The 25148-nt window shown below is 36.7% G+C and overlaps 1 protein-coding gene across 3 annotated transcripts in view; it reads right to left on the bottom strand.

Annotated features, from left to right (window-relative positions):
- MEI4 (meiotic double-stranded break formation protein 4) overlaps window positions 1–21671 on the bottom strand; it is a 187004-nt gene extending 165333 nt beyond the window's left edge. For 2 of the 3 annotated variants that reach the window (XM_033095483.1, XM_033095493.1), the window contains exon 1: window positions 21515–21671. In XM_033095483.1, coding sequence (XP_032951374.1) covers window positions 21515–21581 — 67 coding nt within the window. In that variant the 5' untranslated portion in view covers window positions 21582–21671. Of the gene's footprint in view, window positions 1–3646; window positions 3769–21514 lie in introns of all 3 variants that reach the window. The other variant, XM_033095488.1, reaches the window with a different exon arrangement.
- Window positions 21672–25148: the final 3477 nt, after the last annotated feature.

Here is a 25148-nt window from a genome sequence, read left to right as displayed (position 1 = left end):
AATTCTCCTCAAATTGACCTTTATACACAATCCTAATCAAAATTCTAGTCAACTTTATTTTTAGAACTTGGTAAATTAATTGCAAATTTTCTATTGAAAAATTTAAAAACTAGAATAGGCAAAATAATCTTGAAAAAGAACAAAGCTGGAAAACCAAATTGCTTAATTGCAACACAATATACAGACAAAGCAATAAAGACAATATGGTATTGTAATAAAGCGAGAGCAATGGAACAAAATACCAAATTCACAACTAACTAGATCCAATTTATTTTTGACAGAAGCACCATGGCAATTGAAAAAGTAAAGTTTTTCAATACATAGTGCTAGAACAATTAGTTAATAAATATATGGGGAAAAAGTGAACGCTGCCATCTATTCAAATCTTAGACAAAAATTAATCTTAGCTGAATCATAGACCTAAATGTAAAAACTAAGACTAGATGAAAACAGGATGCAATAGGGGACGGGGAAGATTATTTAGAGACCTCATAAAAAGAACTAATCATTAGAGAAACACTGATACATTAGATTTCATCAACGTTAAGTCTGCCAGTCATCAAAAGACATCACTAAAAAAATGAAATCAAAACCATGAACTAGGAGGAAATGTTAATTCACTCTCGTTATCTGACAAAGAACTTGGATACAGCTATCTGAAAAACTTCTACAAATATTAAGAAAAAAGACAAACAACCCAACTGAAAAATGGCCAAAACACATAAACATATGTCATGAAAGAAGCTATAAAAATAGTCAGTAACCATATTATAGGGTATTCAATGTTATTAGTTATTAGAGAAATGCAAATGAAAATCACAGTGAGACACCACTTCACACCCATAAGAAGAGCTAAAATTGAGAAGTGTATGAAAGCAACCGGGACTCTCATACATAGCTGTTGGAAATGTAAAGTGGCATAACAATTTTAGGAAAAGGTTTCACACTTTCTTAGAAAGTTGAACATGACTCTCCCTATAGCCTAGGAAATCCACTCTTATTTATTTACCCAAGAGACATAAAGAATTGCATGAGAATGTTCTTAGCGAGTTTATTTATAATAACCCCAAACTGGAAATAGCCCATGTATTCATCAGTAACAGGATGAATAAACAAATGTTGGTGCATTCATACAATGAATACTACTCAGTAATAGAAAGCAATGAACTGCTGATGCACTCAACACCAAGAATGAATCTCAAAGAATCATATTGACTGCATAATACTTACATGAAAGTATAACGTGCTCTAAGTTTCCATTTAGATAACATTCTAGAACAAACACCTCGGTGATGAAAAAATTAAGAATAATGTTTCATTTAGAAGATGGGGAGGGGGATTCAATAGAAAGAGAAATGAAGGGATGTTCCAGGGTGAGGATAAGGTACTATATCTTGATATGGGGCTGGGATACATAAGTGTGTTAATTTAGTCAGAGCCATCCGGTGGTACAGTTAATATTTTCCATTTTATTGTATGTAAAATTGACCTGATAACATATGTAGGGGGTTTTTAGCAAAGATGAAGTTAAAAAGGACCAGATTTACAATCCACCTTAAACAACGAGGAAACAAACAAACAAAAAATACACACACACACACAGCAAGATTTCAAACATTGGGCAGAAAGCAGTGCAGGACTACAATTCTGTAGAGAGAAGGGAAAGAAATAAGGTGACCCTTACCCCCCACTTTGCTGGCTTATTGTGTGAAGGCAGTTTCCAGGCCAAAGTACAGGAGGTGGAACCCAAACAGAGCCCGAATATCTCAGTGAACTGAAAAACTGAAATCAGAATTCAGATAAACCAGAGATACGAGACTTGGTAAGGGCAGAGTGCCATAGAGGAGGGAATTGAACAGAGCAAGAGCTCTGGAAATCTGCAGAAGGGTTCCCTCAAAATTAGTGGTACCGATTTGTACATGTGTGAAAGCAAACTATCCGAAGGCCAGTGGTTCCGATGTTTTCCCGAAAGCAAGTAACAAGGGCAAATCCTTTAAAAGAAGAACATAAGGAAAGGTTCAATTAACCACTTGCACTCCACTTTGACCATATAGAGCTATTGCGGTTCACAAAACATTTGAGAAAGGAAGGCCAAGAAAGGCAATAGGTAGAAAGGCAATCTATGGAAATGTGGCTCTTCACAAATGCAGAACACACAAAACAGTCCAAGAAATAACAGAATGAATGCTTCTTCCTCCTCCATCCTATTTCAGTGGTTCTCACACTTGAACCTGCCCTGGAATCACCTGGAGAGCTCGAAACACAGATTCCTAGGCTCCTCCACCAGAGTTTCTTATTTAGTAGGTCTGGAGTTGGCCTGGTAACTTGCATTTCTTACATGTTCCCAGGTAACATAGGTGCTGCTGGTCTGAGGACTACACATAGAGAACCACGCCATACTCTATTCATGGAAACAATAGTACTTTTAGAAGACTGTAATTACTTTCTAGAAGCAAAGGTCCATTCCAAAACTGCTATGAGTTACAGCCCTAAAACAAGAATAAAACAAGCAATGGAAAGCATTCATGTTTTAGGCGGTTTCATTGTTCATCTCACGATAACCTGTTTTGAGTAAACTGGTATTGATAAAAAATATGTGAACTGCATGTGAGCCAATTTTGACTATCATTTTAAAAATTGATCATGCTTGACATATTCATCTTCAGCTTTAAAGAATATTTTTGAATTAAATTTTATTCCCTCAATATGGAAGACTTCTTAAATTAGACACATATGATATTAATGATACAGGGGGAAATGACAAATTTTGCTACATTAAAATTTAAAAAGGCTGTTCTTCAAAAGACACCACAAAAAAGTAAAAAGGTAAGCCACAATCTAGGCAAAGCTATTTTAACACATGTGGTGTCAATAAAGGGTGAATACTCATCCCATCTAAAGAATATCTATAAATCACACACAAAAAAGGATGATCCATTAGAAAAAAAAGATCAAAAGAGATGAAAGCAAGTTACAGAAAAGCTAAGAAAATGGTCTGTAGACATATGGAAGGAAGACTGTCACATATACATGCAAAGAGACATGCTCAAAACTGTTCACTTCATTATTTGCAATAAAAGTAGCTATCTAAATATCTGTTAATAGAAGAAAAGCTAAATAAAAGTATATTTATGCAGGCAAATACTGTTAAGCAATAAAAAAATGAATGAACTAGAGCGATACACATCAAAATGAATAAATCTCAGTTAAAAAAGCAAGAATTAAAAATGCATATAATTTGATATAATTAATATAAAGAGTACTACATGTTGCTTAATAATATAATCATATGTAGAAAAAGTACAAAGAAATGCATGCATGCTAAATTCCAAATTTAGCATATGATTACTTCTGTAAGGGAGGGAGGGGGTGAAATCAGAAGGAGGAAGCGTTTCTCCTGCCAGGGAAAGACCTAGTTTTCTAAGCTGAAAGTTGAGTACACTGGTATTTGTTGCATTATTCTTTATGCCTTTTTGTATGTCTTAAAAAGTTATATGTATTTTAAAGATTTTATTTTCTGTTGGAATGATTGAATGATCTTATGTATGATTTAAAACCAAGGGCCCAAAGATAAGATTTGAATAAAAAATTCATGTAATTAACATAGTCAAGCCCAACCGAACTCTCAAAAAAAGGAAGCACTTACTGTGTGTGTTACCATGAAATGTGGAAAGTTGTCTTTTTAAAGCATTGCTCTCTCTGTCTTAGAGCAGAACACTATATTTCAGTTCTTCCTAAACATCGCTCTGAACTCTGTTTCTTCCACATCTATACAAAAGACACCATTAATAATATTATATACTTCCACGTTTTAGAAGGGATAGCAATAGCTTATACAGAGGTGCCAAAAAAATGTATACACATTTTAAGAAAGGAAAACTGTATAAAAATTGTAATACTCAATATATACTGATAACAAAAGCTATTTTAATACATGTGGTGTCAATAAAGGGTGAATACTCATTCCATCTAAAGAATATCCATAAATCACAAAAGAAAATATGATCCATTAGGAAAAAGGATCAAAAGAGATGAAAGCAAGTCACGTTTGACTTCTGCAATTACAAGAGGTGTTCGCAGTGGTTACCGTCAGCGTCCAGACACTTCTGATTACAACGAACTAGTGCTTGAGCAACACTAACCAAAGTGTCCACTTGTACACATTTTTTTGGCACCCCCGGTATTCATTTTCAGAAATGAACTGCAACACTGAAAGTATAAACATCTTTGAACTATATTTTGAAAGTGTCCAAAAATCTCTTTAAAGATAAACAGGGCTAGAATTCTATTAGGATGCCCTTCATAAAATTCTTATTAGAACCGGAACACTAAAGGATATGATGTGTTGGGCCAAAAAAAACTTAATCAGCACTTAAGGACAAAGTCCACCCTTTCCAGGAAGTCTTCCCCCGCCATTTCAGCCTATAGTGGTTTTCCCTTTTTGCAGCAATTGTTGGAGTATTCATCACCAGAACCAGTGACTCTGTCTCTTAATCAATAACCATCTGTTTCAGTCTTTTCTCTGCAGTAGGATTAGCTTCTTTGGGGATCAGAGGCTATGGCGTTTTCCCCTTCTTCACTCCTCCACCAAGTAGGTCTGAATAAGCAGGTGCATTCTCAATTGAATTGAGTAGCATAGGGACTAAGGCCCAGACTTCAGAACGGAGGATCTGCAGGCTGCACCCAGCTCTGCCCTTTGCCAGGTGAATGACAGTCATTTCTGCATCTCACTTCGTACATAAAATAAAAAAAATATACAGTTGATCGTTGAATAATGCATGGTTTAGGGGGCGCTGACCTCCCGCACAGTCAAAAATCAATGTATAACTATGTATTAGTAACATTCTCATAATACTGTTTTAAAAACAAAAGTGAATCATGGTTGAAAAGCATATATGATGGTACCTGACAAACGCACTCAAGAATTCTTAGTTATTTTTATCACAACTAGTACTAGTGCTGCTATTATAGCCATACTATTAAACCACAATTTATTTAGAGGGAGGAAATGAGTCTTGGAACCACATAATTCCTAATTTTGTGCTCTCCTACCCAATTTTATTAGTTTAATCATTACATTGATCAATGTCTTCCTTGACACCCAATTAGTAAACTTGAATCCAAATGCAGTTCTGATGTAACTAGAAACACAATTAGTCATTCTGTGTCCAAATGTTCACTTTTTTGACAAGGGTAATTGTTTACTTAACAAAAGCTTCCATCACTATTGCTGTTTTTAATTAAAATTTACACTGACCTTGTATCTGTGATGTCCCTAGTAGAATTATTTTAATTCCAATGTATTTTGTAAAATCATAAAGACATTTTCATACAACTACCACAAATAGATGCTTCGAAAACATATGCCACCATCTCTAAAACAGATTGTAAATAAACAATTCATTTATTTGATCATTATTCTCCCATGCCAAGTATATTTGCAATGCTTTGTTATTTAGCAGATAGATTTATAACATTTTGCTGAAAGCTCCTTTGTGATTAAAATACATGTTAGAACAAATTTAAAATAAGTTTAAATAAGCAGCTGTGGGATTTTTCAGGGACTCTGACCAAACATGATTCTGCAGATTTAAATTCAGAACAGTTTGACACAGCACTAAATGCTGACAGCATTACTTGATCTGAGTAGACATGCATTCAACAGAAAAAGCATGTGTCAATAATTCATAGGTCTAGAGTCAACTTTGTTGGGTAAGGAAAGTGTATCTTTTTTTTTTCTTTTATCCCAAGACACTTCTTTGCTGTGAGAAAATCCTTCCCTCTTCAGCCTGCCAGTAGACAGATCACCTGTTACAATCAGATGTTTTGCTGACTTCAGTTGTTTTAGTCGATTAAGACCAGGCAGCCAGCTAGCTTGATGTGTAAGCCACTAAACCACAAAAGACAGCAATCGGTAGGGAAATTCAGCATTCCTTACACCCCAGTAATCTTAATCCCACAATCTCCTTCAAGTAGATGAATGACGTTTCCGTAACCTAACCCTGAGACTTCTGTCTAGGCAGGTAACATGTTTCCTAGACTCTGTTCATGCTGGGAGGCAAATGGAGATCCCAGCACCCCTCTGGCCCTATTTAACCTTCTACTTCTTGGGCCTAAATACATCTGCATTTCTGTCTCTCCTTGCCCTCTTAAACCCCTGCTGTGTGGGAGACCCTGCTCGCTGCGCCATTTGTCCTGCGAGGCGGCCTGCGAGGTCTCTGGTCCCACTCCCCACATAAGAACGCAGGATACAGCTAGGCCAAAAAGGAACACCCACGGAGCCATAGGTAGGGGAGTCACACCACTAGTCTCACTGGAGGCTCTATAGTCTCACTGGAGGCTGGAGTCACACAACCTGCAACCTGCTGTCAGCTTCTCTGCCTGCCAATCAATCGACTGACCAACCAATGCAGCCACAGCAGTTGTATCAGTGGCTAAATGGCTAACTCGTAACAGCTGATGGTCAATTAGCCACAGCTGACAGCCATCTACTACCCGAGTCAGCACCTTTCCACGTGAGGCCGAGAGCCTGGAAGCTGCTCTCTGGGACTCTGTCCCCACAAGCCCCTTCATCCACTAACTCCTAAAACCATATTAACACAGAAACAGCCAACGATTGGGGGCTATGATCACTTTGAGAAAAAAGGTCTTGCAGCTATAAGATACACTATCAATCAGAAATCTAGATGGTGAATACCTACAGTGAGCACGTAAACAGCAAATTCAGGTTTTTTTTGTTATTTCAAAATTAAACTTTATATGCATTTACCTACCAAACTGTGACCTTAAGTCATCAGAAATTGAAGCCAGTGATAAACTACATTTTTTTTCATTTTCAGTAACATTTTTTTAATTTGAGAATTCTAATATTTCACTCCAGGAATCCAGCTTAGATAACTATTCTGGCAGAAAATACACTTGCAGCACAAGGAAATTAACTGACCTATTAATTTATGAATTTGAAATACAAAAAGAATATTGATAAATTTGCCAGCTTATACCTTTCTTCTGTTCAAAAAACTGGGAAGCATCTCATACTTTTTGATAGTCAGACCATATCAGAAACATAAACATGATAGTAATTCGTTCATTTATTCAACAAGTATTTTCTGATCACCAGCTATGCTCAGAGAATATAACAATGATGAAAACAGATGAATTCTTGAGCTCATGTTGTTTACATTCTATCTAGTAAGGGGAGTCACAAAATAAATAAGTAAAATATTTGTATGCCAAATTGTGATAATATAGGTAAGATGGAGAGAAAAGGTAAGGGATAGTTGTAGTGCTTTTGTTTTTTTTTTGATTGAAATGTATTGGGGTGACAATGGTTAGTAAAATTATATAGGTTTCAAGTGTAGAATTCTGTAATATATCATCTATATATTACTTTGTCATCGCCCAGAGTCAGTTCTCCTTCCATCACCATATATTTGATCCCATTTATCCTCATCTACCAACATCTTTCCCCCTTACCCTCTGGTAATCACTAAACTATTGTCTGTGTCTGAGTTTTTGTTTCTCATTTGTTTGTCATGCTCCTTTGTTGCTTTCAGTTTTATGTCCCACATTATCAGTAAAATCATATGGTTCTCGACTTTCTGTGTGACTTATTTTGCTTTGCATAATAATCTCAAGATCCATCCATGTTGTCACAAATAGTTCTATTTCATCTTTTCTTATGACAGAGTAGTATTCCATTACATATATATATATATATATATATATATATATATATATATATATATATATAACACATCTTCTTTATCCAATCATCTATCGAAGGACACTTTGGTTGTTTCCATGTCTTGGCCACCATAAATAAAGCTGCAATAAACATCAGAGCACATACATCTTTACAGATAAATGTTTTCAGATTTTTTGGGTAGATACCCAAGACAGGGATTGCTGGGTCATAAAGTAATTCTTAATTATTTGAGGAACCTCCACACTACCTTCCATAGCGGCTGCACCAGTCTACATTCCCACCAACAGTGTATAAGGGGTCCTTTTTCTCCACAGCCTCTCTAACACTTGTTATTATTTGCCTTGCTGATATAGCCATTCTAACTGGTGTGAGGTGGTTATCTCATTGTGGTTTTTAGTTGCATTTCTCTGATGATTAGTGATGTTGAGCATCTTTTCATATGTCTATTGGACATCTGTATGTCCTCTTTGGAGAAATGTCCCTTCAGGTCCTCTGCCCATTTTTTAATTGGATTGTCAGTGTTTTTGTTGTTGAGTTGTATGGATTCCTTATATATTTTGGATATTAGCCCCTTATCGGAGGCATTGTTTGCAAATATCTTCTCCGATTTGGTTGGTTGCCTCATTATTTTGTGAATGGTTTCTTTTTCTGTGCAGAAGCTTTTCAGTTTGATATAGTCCCATTCATTTATTTTAGCTTTTACTTCCCCTGCCCTTGAGGTCCAATTTATAAAATGCTCTTTGAACCCAAGGTCCATAAGTTTAGTACCTATGTTTTCTTCTATTCAGTTTTAAATGCACTGTTTCAAGAAAGTCCTCAATTAGTAGATGACTCTTGAGCAAAGGTGCAAAGGAAGGTGAGTGAACAAGTTATGCTGATGTGGAGAGTGTGAAAGAGCAAGCCAAGGAGAGGGAAGCTGACAGGCCTGAGGCAGGGGCTGTGGTTCTCAGAGTACTTTCCCCAGTACCATCTTATCTGACCCATAATAATGATGTCTGTTAGGGTACTTGTATGTCCATGTTACATATGAGGGTCTGAGGCCATGTTACCACTTGTCCAATGTCATAGTGCTGACACCTTAACTTAGGTGTTACTCAGCCCAGTTTTCCACTGCACTGACTGCCACACAGCTATGTCCAGTTCTGTGTACTGTAACTTATCAGAAACAATTCATTAAACTAGACTGTCCTGAAGGCTAATTGTAATGGTGATGCATCTGGAGACCTCACATGCAAATGCTAAAGAAAGGGAAGACTGGGAGAATCACACCATTTGCGAGGCTGCCACAGAGAAGAGTGAGAGAGATGTTCAATATTTCTCCAGAAGGCAACTAACCAATACATAGAAATTACACAGAGACAAATTTCCAATACATACACGAATAACGTATCTAGTGATAGGAGCTGTCCAACAATGCAACAGGCTGTCTGTGAAGTTATGAAAGTCCAGTTACTGGAGCTACTCAAGCAGAGGCTGAATGGCCATCGGTCTGAGATGAAGACAGATTTTAGCTCTTTCACTTCAGTGAAGACTACACGAATTGTCCAATATCTTTTCCAATTCTGAGTCAGTGATTACACAAGCACCAGGGCAGTGCAGTGTGGTAATTAAAACTTCCATCTGTGAGTGAGACAGCTTAGTTAAAATCCAGTCTCCACCACTTATAAGCTTTGTACACTTCATCCCTATAAACTTTGGTTTGCTTATGTAAAAAGTGAGAAAAATAATAGAAGCTACCTCCTAGGGGCTGTTATGAGGATTAAATGAGACAATCCATGTAAAAGACTTAACAAGGTGTCTGGCACATAGTAAAAACCGAGTAAAGTTTAGCTTATACAGAAATGTATATTTGGGAGCATGCCTATAAAATGTGTGTGTGTGTGTATTATAGAATGTGTGCAAATTGATTTCTCTATCTCTGTTTTCACTCTTTAGTCCGTGATTCAATATCCAAAGCTGAATTCATACACCATAGTAAATTACAACATGATGAACTAATAAAAACTTAAACAATCAGCTTCTTAGCCTAATTATTTCATATTATGTCTCTCTTTATTACCAGGAAACATGCAGAAAAGTTCATCTTTTAAATATCTGAGGCACCAGATTAAAACTTAATGAAATAAAAATCAACATTTTCTTAATTGAAACACTGTTAAAAATTCAGAGCCTTTCAGCATGAGAAAGAATACCTAACAATCTGCACCTAATGTGTGTATAATGCAAGTTGTCAAGTGTGTGTATATACACAGACACACATGCACACATGCTTCTATTTCAAAATTAGGGAACTAAAGTGGAAAGCCCACAGTTACTTTTTAATTACTTCTTAATAAGCAAAATGATTCCAGATACTTCTTCTCAGGGTCAAGCATTTTATGCATATGTGTCTGTATTAATAGAAAATGAAGAAGGCGAAATAACCATAGAAAGGTGCACCTGTGTGCTAGAATCTGGAGATGCTTCTAGATGGTGGAGAATGAGTTACAATTTTAGGTCAATTTGCCATCACTCTTTTGTCATTCTGGATAAACTGGCATTTATTATTCACTGAGAAAATATTCAAGAATGGACCTGAAGCATAAAGGGAGGCCTCTACCTGAGGAAATAAAACCTGAGGTGATGTCATTATATACATTTTTTTTATTAGTTTCAGGTGCACAAAGTAATGTAATAGTTAGACGTTTATCATTTATATCCCTCACGTAGTGACAATCCCCCTCCCCCATCCACTATCCCTCTGACATCACACACAGCCATTACATTTCTACTGTCTCGATTCCTAATGCTGTACTCCGCTTCTTGTAACTATAAATATGTATAATATTATAGTTGACATTCTTTATTGTTCAACTTCAGCTTCAGGTGTACAGTGCAGTGATCAGGCATCTACATCATCCCTGAGGTGGTCTCCCTAATGAGACAACTGTCCATTGGATACCCTACAGAATCTTTACATTATTGAGTTCATTCCCCAAATTGACTTTCATTTCCCTGTGCCAATCTTGTGGTTACCGACTGTGCTTTCTAATCCCCTCTTATCCCCAAATGCTCTCCCATCTAGCAACCCTCAGTTTTTCCTCTGTGTCTCTGAGACTGTTTCTGATTAGTTCATTCATTTATTCTTTTCTTCAGATTCCACATATATGTGAGATCATATGGTATTTGTCTTTCTCTGTCTGACTTATTTCACTTAACATAATGTTCTCTAGGTCCATCCATATTGTTGCAAATGGTAATATTTCCTTCTTTTTTATGGCTGCGTAAGACTCCATTGTATAAATGTACCACAGTTTCTTAATCCAGTCGTCTACCGATGGGCATTTTGGTTGTTTCTATGTCTTGGCTATTGTGCATAGTGCTGCAATAAACATAGGGGTGCATAAATTTTTTTAAATTAGAGTTTTGGATTTCTCCGGATAGATACTTAGGAGTGGAATTGCTGGATTATAAAGTAGTTCTATTTTCAGATTTTGGAGATACCTCCACACTGTTTTCCATAGTGGCTGCACCAATCTGCAGTCCCACCAACAGTACACAAGGGTTCCCTTTTCTCCAAATCCTCCCCAGCACTTGTTGTTTGTTGATTTATTGATGATAGCCATTTTGACTGGGGTGAGGTGATATCTCATTGTTGTTTTTATTTGCATTTCTCTAATGATTAGTGAGGTTGAGCATTTTTTCATATGTCTGTTTGCCATCTGTATGTCCTTTTTAGAAAAATGTCTCTTCATGTCCTCTGCCCATTTTTTAATTGGGTTGTTTGTATTTTTTTTGAGTTGAGTTGAGTGAGTTTTTAATAAATTTGGGATATTAACCCCTTATCAGATATATCATTGGCAAATGTCTTCTCCCATTCAGTAGGATCCCTTTTTGTTTTATTGATGGTTTCCTTTGCTGTGAAAAACTTTTTAGTTTGATGTAATCCCACATGTTTATTTTTTCTCTTACTTCCCTTGCCCAAGAAGATGTATCAGTAAAAATCTTACTTCAGGTAATGTCTGTAAAGTTTCTTCTATATTTTCTTCTAGGAATTTTATGATTTCAGATCTTACATTAAGTCTTCAATCCATTTTTAATTTATTCTTGTATATGGTGTAAGAAAGTGGTACAACTTCATTTTTTTACATGTGTCTGTCCAGGTTTCCCAGCACCATTTATTGAATGGACTGTCTTTACCCCACCGTAAATTCTTGCTTCCATTGTCATAGATTAAATGGATGTCATTATATTTTATTTCTGCAGTAGAGTGCTCAAAGCTTTTAGAAAGTCATACTATAATACATTATATAAAAGGAAAAAATACTTTCAATAACAGTATTTAGATACTACAACCATGTATATATGGATTTATATCCATCATCATATTTGATCCTCCCAATAACCCTGTGATATACTGCTATTATCTCTGCTTTATGAATATTCAAAGAGAGGCTCAGGGAGTAACTTGCTCAAAGTCACATAGTAGAAATGAAGATACAATTTGACTTTAAAACCTTTTATCTTTCTGTGTTGTCTGCCATGTGAACACATTAAATTACCATATTTTCGCACAGATAATCTATATTTTTTATACTTTAATTAAAGTTTATTGGGGTGACAATTGTTAGTAAAGTTACATAGGTTTCAAGTATACAATTCTGTAATACCGTGTTTCCCTGAAAATAAGACCTAGCCGGACCATCAGCTCTAATGCGTCTAAGACCAGGTCTTATATTAATTTTTGCTCCAAGAGTCACATTAGAGCTGATGGTCCGGTTAGGTCTTATTTTCAGGAAAACACGGTATATCATCTATATATCATGTTGTGTGTTCACCACCCAGAGTCTCTGTTCTCCTTTCATCACCATATATTTTATCCCTTTACCCTCATCTACCATCCCCTCTACCCCTTTACCCTCTGGTAACCACTAAACTGTTGACTATAGATATAACTGGGTTTTGGAATTAATACTTTTCTAGATTCAAGCTTTTTCCAGTTTATTAGAGGAGATTATGATTCAAAATAAGTTATCACTTCTTCATATTTATAATCTCCACTCGGAATCCTTCTTCCAACAACTTAAGATTTCCTTATCCACCAAATTCATTCATATTTCCCTTTTTTGTTTGGCTCACCACCAATGATTACTCTATTTATTGATATTGCCCCAGTAATTCTACTGGAACATGTCTGAAATATTCCTCTTAGTCAGTGTATTAATACAGAAGATTGAGAAATCATATTTCATGCCTTGTGCACCCAGGAAGCAGGATAAAAGTAAACATTAATATAAGCTGAATCTGTTTCCTTTTCTTCACATTCAGATTTTCAAAATTATTACCGACACATTAACATAAAATCATATTTTAGTTCAAGTTAAAACAAAGTTAATCGTAGGCATAATTATTAATGGATAGACCATATTTTAACTTAAAAGTATTAGAAAATTCTCATGATTATGAAAATATTTAAAGATTAAAACAGGGTGGCCGATTAGCTCAGTTAGTTAGAGCATGGTGCTACTAAAGATAACAACCCACTATTATTACTAATCAAGGAATATAATCAATAATTCTGTAAAGATTTTGTAGGGTGTCAGATGGGCACATGTCCTATTAGGGAGACCACTTCATGGACGGTGTCTATGCCTGACCATTGCGCTGTACACCTGAAGCCGAAGCTTAATAATATTGTATGTCAACTATAATTTAATATATATATAGTCACGGGATATAGAGTACAGCACAGGGTATAGAGTCAATGGAATTGTAACAGCTATATACGATGTCAGAGGGGTAGCAGATTGAGGGAGGGGGTGATCACTTTGTGAGGGGTGAAATGTCTAACTATTACATTGTTTTGTACGCCTGAAACTAATAAAAAAAGAAATATATCTCAAGATAAAAGTGAAAGGATAAGCACAATTTTTTTAAATGAAATTTAAAAACCAATTCCATGGAAGTAACATAGTAGATAATCTATTTTAATTGATTTCAAAAATAATAAAATTTAACGGAACACCAAAACTATGTTGATGAATTATGGCATTGACTCTTAAGAGCTTGGTGTCGGAAGAGATAATCCAGTCTGTTACCCAGGGACAGAATCAGGAGTCCAAATCAGTCTCTATGGACATTACAGTACTGAAAATTCGATTACCTAATGATCCTTCTTAGAAACTCCTTCCAGACACTCTATAACTTCTGGTTATTAATCCCAGGTCCACCCTTGAAAGCAAAACAGTATAAACTCCACTTTGCCAAATCATCCTCCAAGGATTTGAACCAAGCAATCAAGCTTTCCCCATGTAAAACCCCCCATACGCATTTCTCATAACCTCATAATATTGAGCATCTTTTCATTGTGGCAGCATCCTCTGATTATTCTGATTTGTCAAAATCCCTTTTCAGTGGCACCCAGTACTAAACCTCCAATGCAGCAATGAACGTAATAAATTACAACCCTTGAACCTTTCTCTGCATGCCACCAGAGATGGCAATAAGTTGTTTAATGCTCATGTCTCAGTGAGGGCTCAGATGGACATAACAGAAATAATTAAATACTTTTTTAACCCAAATTGCTTTTAATCTATTCACCTCTGCATAACAGATACTATGCACTCACTTTACATTCAGCACTTCATTGAATTACATTATTTAATAATCCTGTAGCCTTCTCAAGGATATCCAGTTAACAAGTGGTGGAACTATATGTTTAATATGCATCTTTCTGCACACGTTCTTTCTACAATACAGTTCCTGGGCTTGGGGATAGGAATTAAGTGTAGCCTGGATAGGAGTGGGCCTCCCTGAACGGCCCTGGGGTCATCTTGTGCCTACCTTGAGACCCTTCTCAACTTATCACCAGAGCAGTACATGCACATGTAACACACACATGCAGGCACACTGACACCAAAAACACTGGTAGATGAGGGGTGTTTCTCCCCAAAGACTCCCCAGTGATACAGGAAAAAGTAATATTGCGTATCAGTCAACCCTAAAAAATCGCCATCAAAATCATATCAAATATGTCTTGAAGAGGCAAGACCAGACAAGGGCTAGAAGAGCAGATTCAGAAGCCAGGCTTCCTAGTTCTGCCCCTTATTGCTGTGTGACCTTAGACATGTTACTCAACCTCTCTGTGTCTCAGTTTGTTCATCTATAAAATGGGAAACTAAATAGTACCTAACTTACACAGTTACTGAAGAGATAAAATTAGTTAAGGCATGTGACCCCTATCAACCCTATCAGACATAGTAAACACTCAGCACAATGCTTGTCCACTTGAGATTGGTATGTGGCCGTGATTCAATCCCGGGCCTACTATCTCCAAAGCCTGTGCCTCAACATGTGTCTTACTATAAATCTATTAAGACCTCAGGAAAGAGATACATGTGGGCTGATGTGAACAGCAAGAGGAAGAACCTCTGGAGGGGGCCTGAAAGATCTATCTGGAGGACGATGAATAGAACTCAGAGAAAAAGAGTGAACAAAAGAACACTTCAGATGGGGTGGACAGGAAGAGCAGACAGCAGATGATGACATGGATATTTGTGGGAGAGTGCATGGATCTCCTTGACTAAAGATTAAGGTATTTTAGGGACTAAAGAGAAAAATATCAGAAAGGGAAGTTGGGATCTTGAAAGTTAGTCAAAGGAGTCTGAACTTAATACAGTGAACTGCTGGAAACAGGCGTAGTCTTCTGAGTGGATGAGTGAAATGATCCCAGTGGTATTTTAGGAAGAGGATTATGCTGGATAGGATAGAGCTACGGGACTACTGACACCCCACAGTAAAGAAGGGCTGGAAGGAGAACTAGACCAGGACTCTGAAGATGTGCACAAAGAATATGGGAAGCTCTAAAAGATGTTAAATGGCTGGGCTTGCTGCCAGATTGGAAAGAGGGAGAGAAGGTGCGGGAACACTTGAATACGGTTCCAATATTAGGTCTGTAAAGTGATGGACTCCAGTCAGAAACACATACTAAAAATACTGGAAAGTACAAAATGTAAAAAATAATGCCGATAAAATATTTACTCAGACCACTTGAACTATTCTCTGAAGTTCTTTCCTTAATTCTTTGCTGAGCCTTGGTTTTTTATCAATGAGTGATGAAAACAAGGAAAGCATATTAATAATTAAAGAAGCCAACTTCCTGCCATGTAGGTTGAATCAGTGCCTTTCTCAGTGATCTTATGCAGTAGTCATATTTTTGGAATATACTGCAAAACTGGGAATCTGTCTCTTCTTTACCACTAAAGATTTTTACAACAGCAATCTATTACGAAACGTACTGCCATGGTGTTTGAGCTGAAAACATTTGCTTCATTTACTATCCAGTTATGCCATAGTTACTGGCATGCATGCTGCATTTAAAGTACCACAATTTTGGTTTTAGGAAACTGATTTTGATGAAGAGGGTTTATTGAAAATATATGTGATTTAAAAAAGATATTGATTATAGAGATGAAATAGTGCTTAGTAATTGTCAAATAAGTATTAATAGATGGATGATTGATAGTGGATGGCTTTTTAAATTAAAAGATGCAACAATATAAGTGGATTATTTAGAAGCCATATTTATAAGAGAAATATTTTTTTTAGGAAGCAGAACTATATAAGTGCTTTGCACTCTTATAAAAAGGCAGATTGTCATGAGAAATTTGCATTCTGCCAACAAACGTTCAACACCATTTATTGGTTGTGTCAGGCAGTGGAGATAAGATGTCCCTTCACTCAGGAGCTTTGCTTCTTTGGCAAGACAGACAAATAATAAAATAAATAAAATACAAACTAATACATGAATAATAGAACTTCAGATAAAGTAAACAAACAATTCAGAAGAGAAAGTTTTCTCCTCCCATTGCTCCAAGAGATAAAAAGAAATGCATCATATACAATCAGCTATTGTAAAACACATTTTTGGATAATTTGAAAAGAATCACAAGTATGTTTTGTTTTGGTTTTTAATCATGCAATAGAAGGAAGGTATGAATGGGGAAAGGAGCAATTAGTAAGCAGCCTCTGAAATATATTTCCTAACAATTATATTAAAGATTTAAAAAGTCACATCTCTTTTTTCAACAATCAAAATCACTTTCTAATGGGTTGTTTTCATTCTTCTATTTATCCAGATTAAACCAAAGCACACATTAAATACAAGAGGATTTATTTTCCGGAATTCTGCCATGATGAAAGCAATCTAATCAGAAATGAAATAGGGAAATGAGCTCACTGAATAAATCAGAAGGAAGAATTAAAGAACCTGACATATTTTGGAGGCCTGTTAAAAAATAAATTGGACTTTCAATATAAAAATTGACTTACAAGAACAGTATACTTAAGAACCTACTTCAGAACATTTCCTTAAAGTCAATTTGATTACCTACCACAAAATATTATATTTCAGTATATTTTATTATATTTCCAAATTGCAAGAAGTAATGTGCCTAAACAGAGTGATTGTCTAGAAAGAAAAGGGACAAAATACTAAAAATCTATAAGTATGCTGATATCTGCCTTTCAGATTTTAAACCTAAATAAGTTCAGCAAAATACTTTAAATAGTGCCCCCTAAGGTAATGAAAGGATGATTAGTGTGCTTTGATATTTGAGGAAAAGCAAAAGAAAAACGGATAGCAGACACAGACCTCTAAAAACCTGCAATGAGTCAACTACGTTACTCTCTTTAAATATAGATAAATCCAATAACAGGGGAGAAAAAATAAGGCATCATCAAAGACAACTGTTCTTATAATGTGACGCTTAAATCAGCAGAGGTGGGGCGTGGAGAGTGGGGTTGAGTCACGTTCCCCCTCACATTTGCAAAGCAAGGAAAGAAAAGGTGTTGCTCCTTTTCCTGTCCCTTGGAGGTAGTCTTTAGGCTTCTAGGGAAAGTGATCATGCTCATGCCCAACTCAGCGTGATGAGACAACACGTAGAAAAAGAGATTCTGTTCTAAGCACCCCCCTTTTAAACAGATAGTGATGGTAAAGGAACTCAAACACCTGCTGTCTGAAGAACAGAGGGATGAAATGTAAATTGGACTTGTTCATGAAACCCCCAAGGGACAGGAGAAGAACAGTGGATGGAAGTTGCGTATACATATTCTCTCAGTCAGATGTGTCTAAAGATGTTTGAGGGAGTTTTAGGAGTAGTGAGTTTCCTGTAGTGGAAGGTGTTCGAGAACAGAGAGATATGATAGGGATGGCACAGAATGCACCCAAATTCTGAACAGAAAAGTTAAATGGATCACTTTCCAGGACTGCTTCCACTTGAGAATCTGTGATTATAAGAAATAGAAACCACAGTCACTGACTTTGTAGGACTTAAAAGTCATTCAGTGATAAACAATGTCTTTGAAAAAGTGATAAGAACATTATACCCATTATGGTCTAGGCAGAAAGCTAAGGGTACCTCAATTTGGATGATGTGAAGAGAGTTTAATAAAGAGACTATTTCTAAAAGTGTGGGCAACACAGTGTCCCGGTGGCAGGGGCAGTGGCATCCTTCACCGAGGGGAAGTCCTAGGCCTAAAGGGAAGAGAGGAGGGAGCAGTTACCGTAACTGGTAGAGAGCATGGTAAGGAGAGGACCACCTGACGGGAACAATGACTTCTCATCCTACGGATCATCCTTATGTCTGTGGAGGGAGCAGGGACTGGTGTTAACCTGCAGAATGGAGGGATAAGGGAAGGATCTGGAAGGCCAAAAGGAAGATACATTGCGCAAGTGCTAGCAAAGCCACATAAAACAAGGCAAACAATGAGAGCCCTAGAGACTCGGTAAGAGATTGGAATATATTTTCTCTCAGGGTCCTTCCAAAGGATATAGTACCATATGTATTTTTACTGGTGGAGATTCACAGATCTATTGTTCTTTACTATCGTCGTATAGCACTGGCTCTTTTTCATTCTTCAGGCATCCCCCTGGATTTGTTCTCGGAACAAACTAAGCACTCAACTGCAATATATTAATACTATATGCTCTACCCAATATGGTAGTATCACAGAATATCTGACTATAGAACCATGTAGCCAACCTTAGTCAAATAATTTTCCATCAGATATCCTTACTACTCATTCCTTTATTCAACAAATATGTTTAATTATCTACTACTTGTCAAGCACTGTGTTAGACACAGGGACACAACAGTCAATAAGACAAGTGCACCTCTATCTTCACAGAGCTTTCACTATCAATCATTCTAATTTATAACACCCTCTGTTCAGTAAAGGAATCTCAGAAATGCTATATATCAGTGGTTGGTAAACTACGGCCCACGGGCCAAACTTCTATAAACCATATTTTCTTGCAACATCCATGCACATTCACTTCTGTATTGTCTATCGCTGTTTTAGTGCTACAACTTCAGAGTTGAATAGTTGCCACAGAAATAGTTTGACCTGCAAAGTCTGAAATATTTACTATCTGGCCCTGTACAAAACAAGTCTGCCAACACTTGGCTCTAAATAAAACCTAATGCTTTAAGGATGTACATTATAGAACAGATACTGTCACTCATAAAACATCCCTGGGTGACCTAGTTAAAACCAAGTCATGAAGGGGGTTGTCTCCCTGCAGGGTTGTATTTCTACTGTTACAGGTTTTGTTTTGTTTTCTTCTTTCATTGTAAAGGCAGGTAACCAAAAAGTATGTGATTAATGTCTTCTATTACCAGCTCTCTTCAGATGATGTTTACATTGTCTTATATTTAGTCTTTTGATTGATCAGAGTTCTTCCACTTCATAGAAGGCCCATTTTTTAAAAGACCCTTTTCTCTGAATCAGCCAAACAAATTTTGACAGGAGTGACTTTAAGCTATCATTTAAATTGAACAATAAAATTGACTGTAAAAGCACTTAACCAACACTCAAGTGCTATATTACTGCAAAATCATAGCAGCCATAGAACCTTTGTTTCCCTGCAGATAGAAACATAAGTACATGCTTATTCCCCAGTCATTTGACTTAGAGAGCATTAAAATTTAAAATGAAAGAAAAACAAAACTAGCTTTCATTGGCTGTTACCAAAAATTCTTATTAAGAAGTGACAGGATCCCTGCTGGTTGTGGTTCCTCCAAAGGGTGTTAAGAGGCTAAATCAGTAGTGGCTGTGGCTGATTGTTGATTTGCCATTACTCAAACCCTTTCTTTTCCCTAATGGGAATCAATGTAGGATGAATTAAAATTAAATGGCCACTTAGTCCATATTTAGTCACTATAATGCAGCAATAACTGGTATTAGCAAGATCCTTGCAAAGCCTTGATTCCTGAAAATTTTCCCACCCCACTAACCTATTGATAAAATACATTTCACTGCTCAAGAGAGGGGGTACTGAGCCCATCAGTGAACGGAGAACCAGGAATTAGATTAGAATAGAGAGGCAGCGTGGGGAAGGGATGGCTGGCTTGGTAACAAGAGAAATCTCTTTTAGGTACCAGCTTAAACATTCTATCCTTGAAAATGCTTTTCTTGATACCCTTCGACCATGACAGTCCCCTCTAATACATACGCTCTTTATACTCCTGTTTCATATCAGTTATCCCAAATGCAACTGGATAATTCCTTAGTTATTTAATTCTTTGATGTCTGTGTCTCTCAGTAGCAAGTCAATTCCACTGAACTCATTACCAGTCTGTTCAGAAAAGAAATCTCCACAGCTAACGTATGATGAGCACTGAAAAAAATGTTAGTTGACTGACGTAATAAATGAATGGATAGGTAAGCAAGCTAGACCTAGGCACTCTGCCAGCATTTAAGAAAGATTTGGTTATTCTGGGATATGCTCCTCAATACTAATGGTCAGGGTCTTCCTGCCTTTATATACCATGAGCTGTGTTCTAAGAATAAACACTAACTGCATACCAACCCTTTGTACCTTCTCCACCAACCATCTTTCAATCTTTTTTTGTGTACTGATTCCTCTCTCTCAATATGTAATTATGCTCAGATTGTTCCCAGCTGTAAAAAAAAAAAAGAATAAAAAAATAAAATAAAACCTCTCCAATCACCCCTTCCACCAGACCTACCTGTTCTTACCAAGGTTGAAAATGACATCATAATAGCCAAGTATTATGGCTTGCAAATTCTCATTCTGCTTCTCTGTAGCACCTGACCCCAATGACCATTCCTTTAGTCTTAAAACACTTTGCTCTCTGACTTCAGTGGCATTACTCCCCTGATTACCCTTCTATATCATGTCCTGTCAATTCTATAGCCTAATATATCTAAAAATGTGTCTACTTTTTCCTCAAACCATTAATACCTCTTGTCTTTAGACTGCATCGGCCCTCTGACTGACCTCCGAACTCCCTCCAAGCCATTCCTCACAGTGCAACCGTATGTTTACCTCAAAAATGAAATTTCACCCTTTACCCTGAATGTTTATGTACCTATATATCCATCTCTAGCACAAGCACGTGAGATTTTTAAACGAGGAGACTATGTGTCCCATCTTTGACACCTACAGCACTTTACACAGTTCCTCCAATATAACAGATACTCAATAAAAGATCTGCTGGATGAATGGATTTGCCAGAAAGCCTCAGGGACCATTTTGGAGGTCAAGCCAGGCTTGAATAGGCTCGGAAGCGTGGACCATACCAGAGAAATCCACAAACTTGTGTGCAAATGCTTCAGTAACTTCTGAAGCTCCAGCACCGCTGCGATTCACTTAACTAGACAAAGGAGCTCCACACAGCTGTGAACTGCGCGAACTCAGGTCCGAGGCCAGGCCACGCAAGGCACGTGCTGTCCACGGGAACAGGGCAAGGCAGGAGGGCGGGGTGGGGGAGGGGAGCGGGTGCAGGGCACTTCCCCACCTACCTTCGGTGCTCCTGCAGAGGAGGGAGGTCTCCCTTAGGTGGGAGCCCGTGCAGGAGCTCTGCGCCATCTCCTGGGCAACGAGGGCCTGAGTGCCGGCCCAGGCGGCCAGGCACCCGACCAGCTAGTGGGACGTTGCCCAGCTCCCCTGCTTTCTTCCCTTGGGGAAATGACAGGCAGAAAGTCCCAGAGACCACAATCCCCAGAAGGCCCCGCGGCCCACTTGCCCACTGGGCCCAGGCAGCCCGGAAGGCTGCCGGACAGGTGGAGAGAAAGCGCCCCCAGCTCTGTGCGGGAACCCAGGAGTCCTGGAGTTCCAGGCTCTGCGAAGGGAAAGAAAAGCCAGGTCGCTTTCCTAAGGAGTGCGCCCCCTCGGGTTTGCTTGAGGGAAAGTAAAATTGAGGCTTTGGAAAAAAAATTAAAAATCCTTGGAAAGGCTTTACATGGAAAGAGATTCATTAATTCTAATGAGGAGGGAGGAACTTCAAAACCTGAGGAAATGATGAGTTCTAAAACAATGTGTTCTTTTTTCCCAAAAGTCAAATTAAATTTTATTTCTTGCAAGTAATTGTAATTACTATAAAGATTTTGCTCATTTTTTACCTTTCACGTTGTTTTAAATCTATGTTCTCAATCATGTTTTGCCTTATCTAGTTCCAAAAATTTTTCATATTTTAGAATCCCAACTGGATCCTAAACATCCTCTGTCGTCTTCTTTAATATTACACACAATGCTTGGTTGCTATTGGGTAGAAGTCTCAATATATATATTTAGAATTAAATACCAAGCATTTCTACATGGAAGTCTGTTCAGTTTATTTTGCTAAATGGATGAATCTTCTTTATTAAGATACCCATTTGCATCCAGTCAGTTATTGTAAATTTCTTTAAAAGGTTAAGCATCTAAGCATTTGCCCACTAAAGAGTCAATGATTTTAAGTCTTTTGTAATTTATTTAATATATCATTCTTCATTAATCCTGCAGAAGTGAATTTCAGGTAAGCCAAGCCTGAATTATTTTGAACTCCAAATTAATAAACACTGGATTAATGGTTTACTGTATTTGTGTGCTTGTTTGAGAAATGTAAAATCCCATCAAACTTCATCTATCACAGAGATAATCAGGAGCCAAATAACGGAAGTGTTGCAAATTTGCCTTGTGCTGCTGCCTGCGTGAAATGCATTTCAATACCACTCATTCATTCCTTAATGCAAACTAGACTGAACTCCTATTAAGTGCCAGGCACTGAGTGAGGCATGATTATTGCCCTTTACATGTGCACTCTGTCTGCTAATAAATGCTTAAACAAACTATTAAAATAAAGTGCAATACCTGAAATCCTATTGGAAAAATTTTAGAGTCAGTTTTAACAAAAACATATCCTTTCTCACCAAGCTTTACATACATATCTATTGACCTGAGTAACATTTATAATTTTCTTTCAGCTTCTGAAGAGGCAGTGGTTATGGATTTTACAAAGTATATAGAGTAAACCTGCCCCCCCCCAATCCGTGGTTTTACTTTCTCCAATTTTATTTACTTGAAGTCAGCCATTATCTAAAAATATTAAATGGAAAATCCAGAAATAAACAAATCATAAGTTTTCAATTGTGTGTTATTCTGAATAGCATGATGAAATCTCGCGTTGGCTCGCTCCATCACGAGATGGAGCTTGCATCACTTAGTAGCGATTTTGGTTATCAGATTGACTGTGGTGAATCCCAGGGCTGTGTTCAAATAACCCTTATTTTACTTAATAATGACCCAAAGTGCAAGAATAGTGATTCTGGAAATTCAAATATATCATAGAGAAGCCATAAAGCTTTTCCTTTAAATGAAAAAGTGAAAGTTTTTCAGTTACCCCATTTTATCATCTCACCTCATTACAAGAAAAAGGGTAAATACAGTACAATACGATATTTTGAGAGAGAACACATTTACATAGGTTTTATTACAGTATATTGTTATAATTATTCTAGTTTATCATTAGTTATTAATCTCTTACTGTTGCTAATTTATAAATTAAACTTTATCGTATGTTTGTACGTATAAGAAAAAAACAGTATATATATAGTGTTTTGTGCCATCTCCAGATTTGGGCATCCACTGGGGGTCTTGGAATGTATCCTCCAAAGATAAGGGGGGGACTACTGTAATGACAAATAACTTCCATGAAAATTGTACAAATTTTCATGCTAATTTTTGTCTTACTTATTCCTAGTGGGAATATATAATACATAAACAATACATGTTTGTTGAATAAATAAATTAATTTATTCCCAGTATCTTAAAGTATTTAATTTGTGCCGTTTAGAAAATATTTTCTTGAAAATGTGACACAATTGTGTGTGCTTTGGCCCAAAAAACTTTTCTAAAGGAGTTTATAGAGAACAGAGGAAGGTGAAATGTATAAAGATGCACCTAAGGTCTCTTAGCTCTTCTGTGGTTCATTGTACTTGAATGCAGACTATTTGAAGGGGACTTGAGTAGAGAGGAAGAACAGAAGATCTTAGAAAGTCATACTTCTCTCATGTAATGGTTTTAAGAGAGAAATTCATTAAATGCCAATCTATATACAGCAGAGGAAATTATTAATGTATGAATTTTCAGGTTCCAAATAAAAAAGGAAATAGTTTACCTCTATGCAAAATGTAAACCTTAGATGGAGAATACTAATTTATTTTTAGCCGATTTAATATAAACCTAAAATAAGTAAAATGGATAAAATGAGTACAAAAAATATAACCAAGAACAATATTAATTCTTAAAAGGTTATTTTAACTATGAAGAATAGAATATCTGAAAAATGCCAAATAAGAATATACATAAATTATATTTTAAAAGCCTATTGTTTAAAATATTTGTTTTAAAAAAACAATTTGCATTATTTTATAATATAAAATTATGAAAATGATAGTAATCCATCCTATCAAAAACCAGAAACTTCATGAATAATTCCTAGGCCAACACCATTACACAAGGACAAAATTAATAGGTCTGTGTTTAATTCAGCAGTTCAATAAACTCTTATGTGAGGTACTGAGTATAAATAAGAAAGTCCTTGTACTCAATGATCTTGCCATCTAGTAAGGGTGCCAAATTTTGCTATCAAATAATAATGACTAAAAAATAATGAGCACACTAACCATGCCAGGTAGTCATGGACTACCTGATTTAATTAATTCTCACAAAATCCTTATGGGCCAGGTACTGTTTTGAATCCTTATTTTATAATGAGGAAACTAAAATTTAGACTGGTTAAGTCATCCAAGGACATTCTGCTCATAGATGGTGGAGCTAGGACCCCACCATAGTTCTGTTTTACTCCAAAATACATAAACTTAATCCCTTTACTTTAGTACATTCAGGAAACCAGATAGGCTTCCCTTTAGCTGTGGCCCTTTAATTCCAGGCCCCATTCAGATTGTTCTATCTATTAATGTCTTAATATTCTCATTGATATCTGAGGCAGCTAGCTCTACAACACTTTCATTTCTTTTAACTATCAATCAGACTTCTTGGACTCAGGTTTCTCTTGGTTAGTCTTTCACATGATTACTTTCACACCTGCTTTAATTTCATATCCATATTTGTCATCACTCACTATTCTATCGCTATTTTTTTTCAAATTCATGT

Source organism: Rhinolophus ferrumequinum, chromosome 3 (assembly GCF_004115265.2).
Source record: "Rhinolophus ferrumequinum isolate MPI-CBG mRhiFer1 chromosome 3, mRhiFer1_v1.p, whole genome shotgun sequence".
Lineage (NCBI taxonomy): Eukaryota > Metazoa > Chordata > Mammalia > Chiroptera > Rhinolophidae > Rhinolophus > Rhinolophus ferrumequinum.
This window is presented reverse-complemented; position numbering and strand designations above follow the sequence as displayed.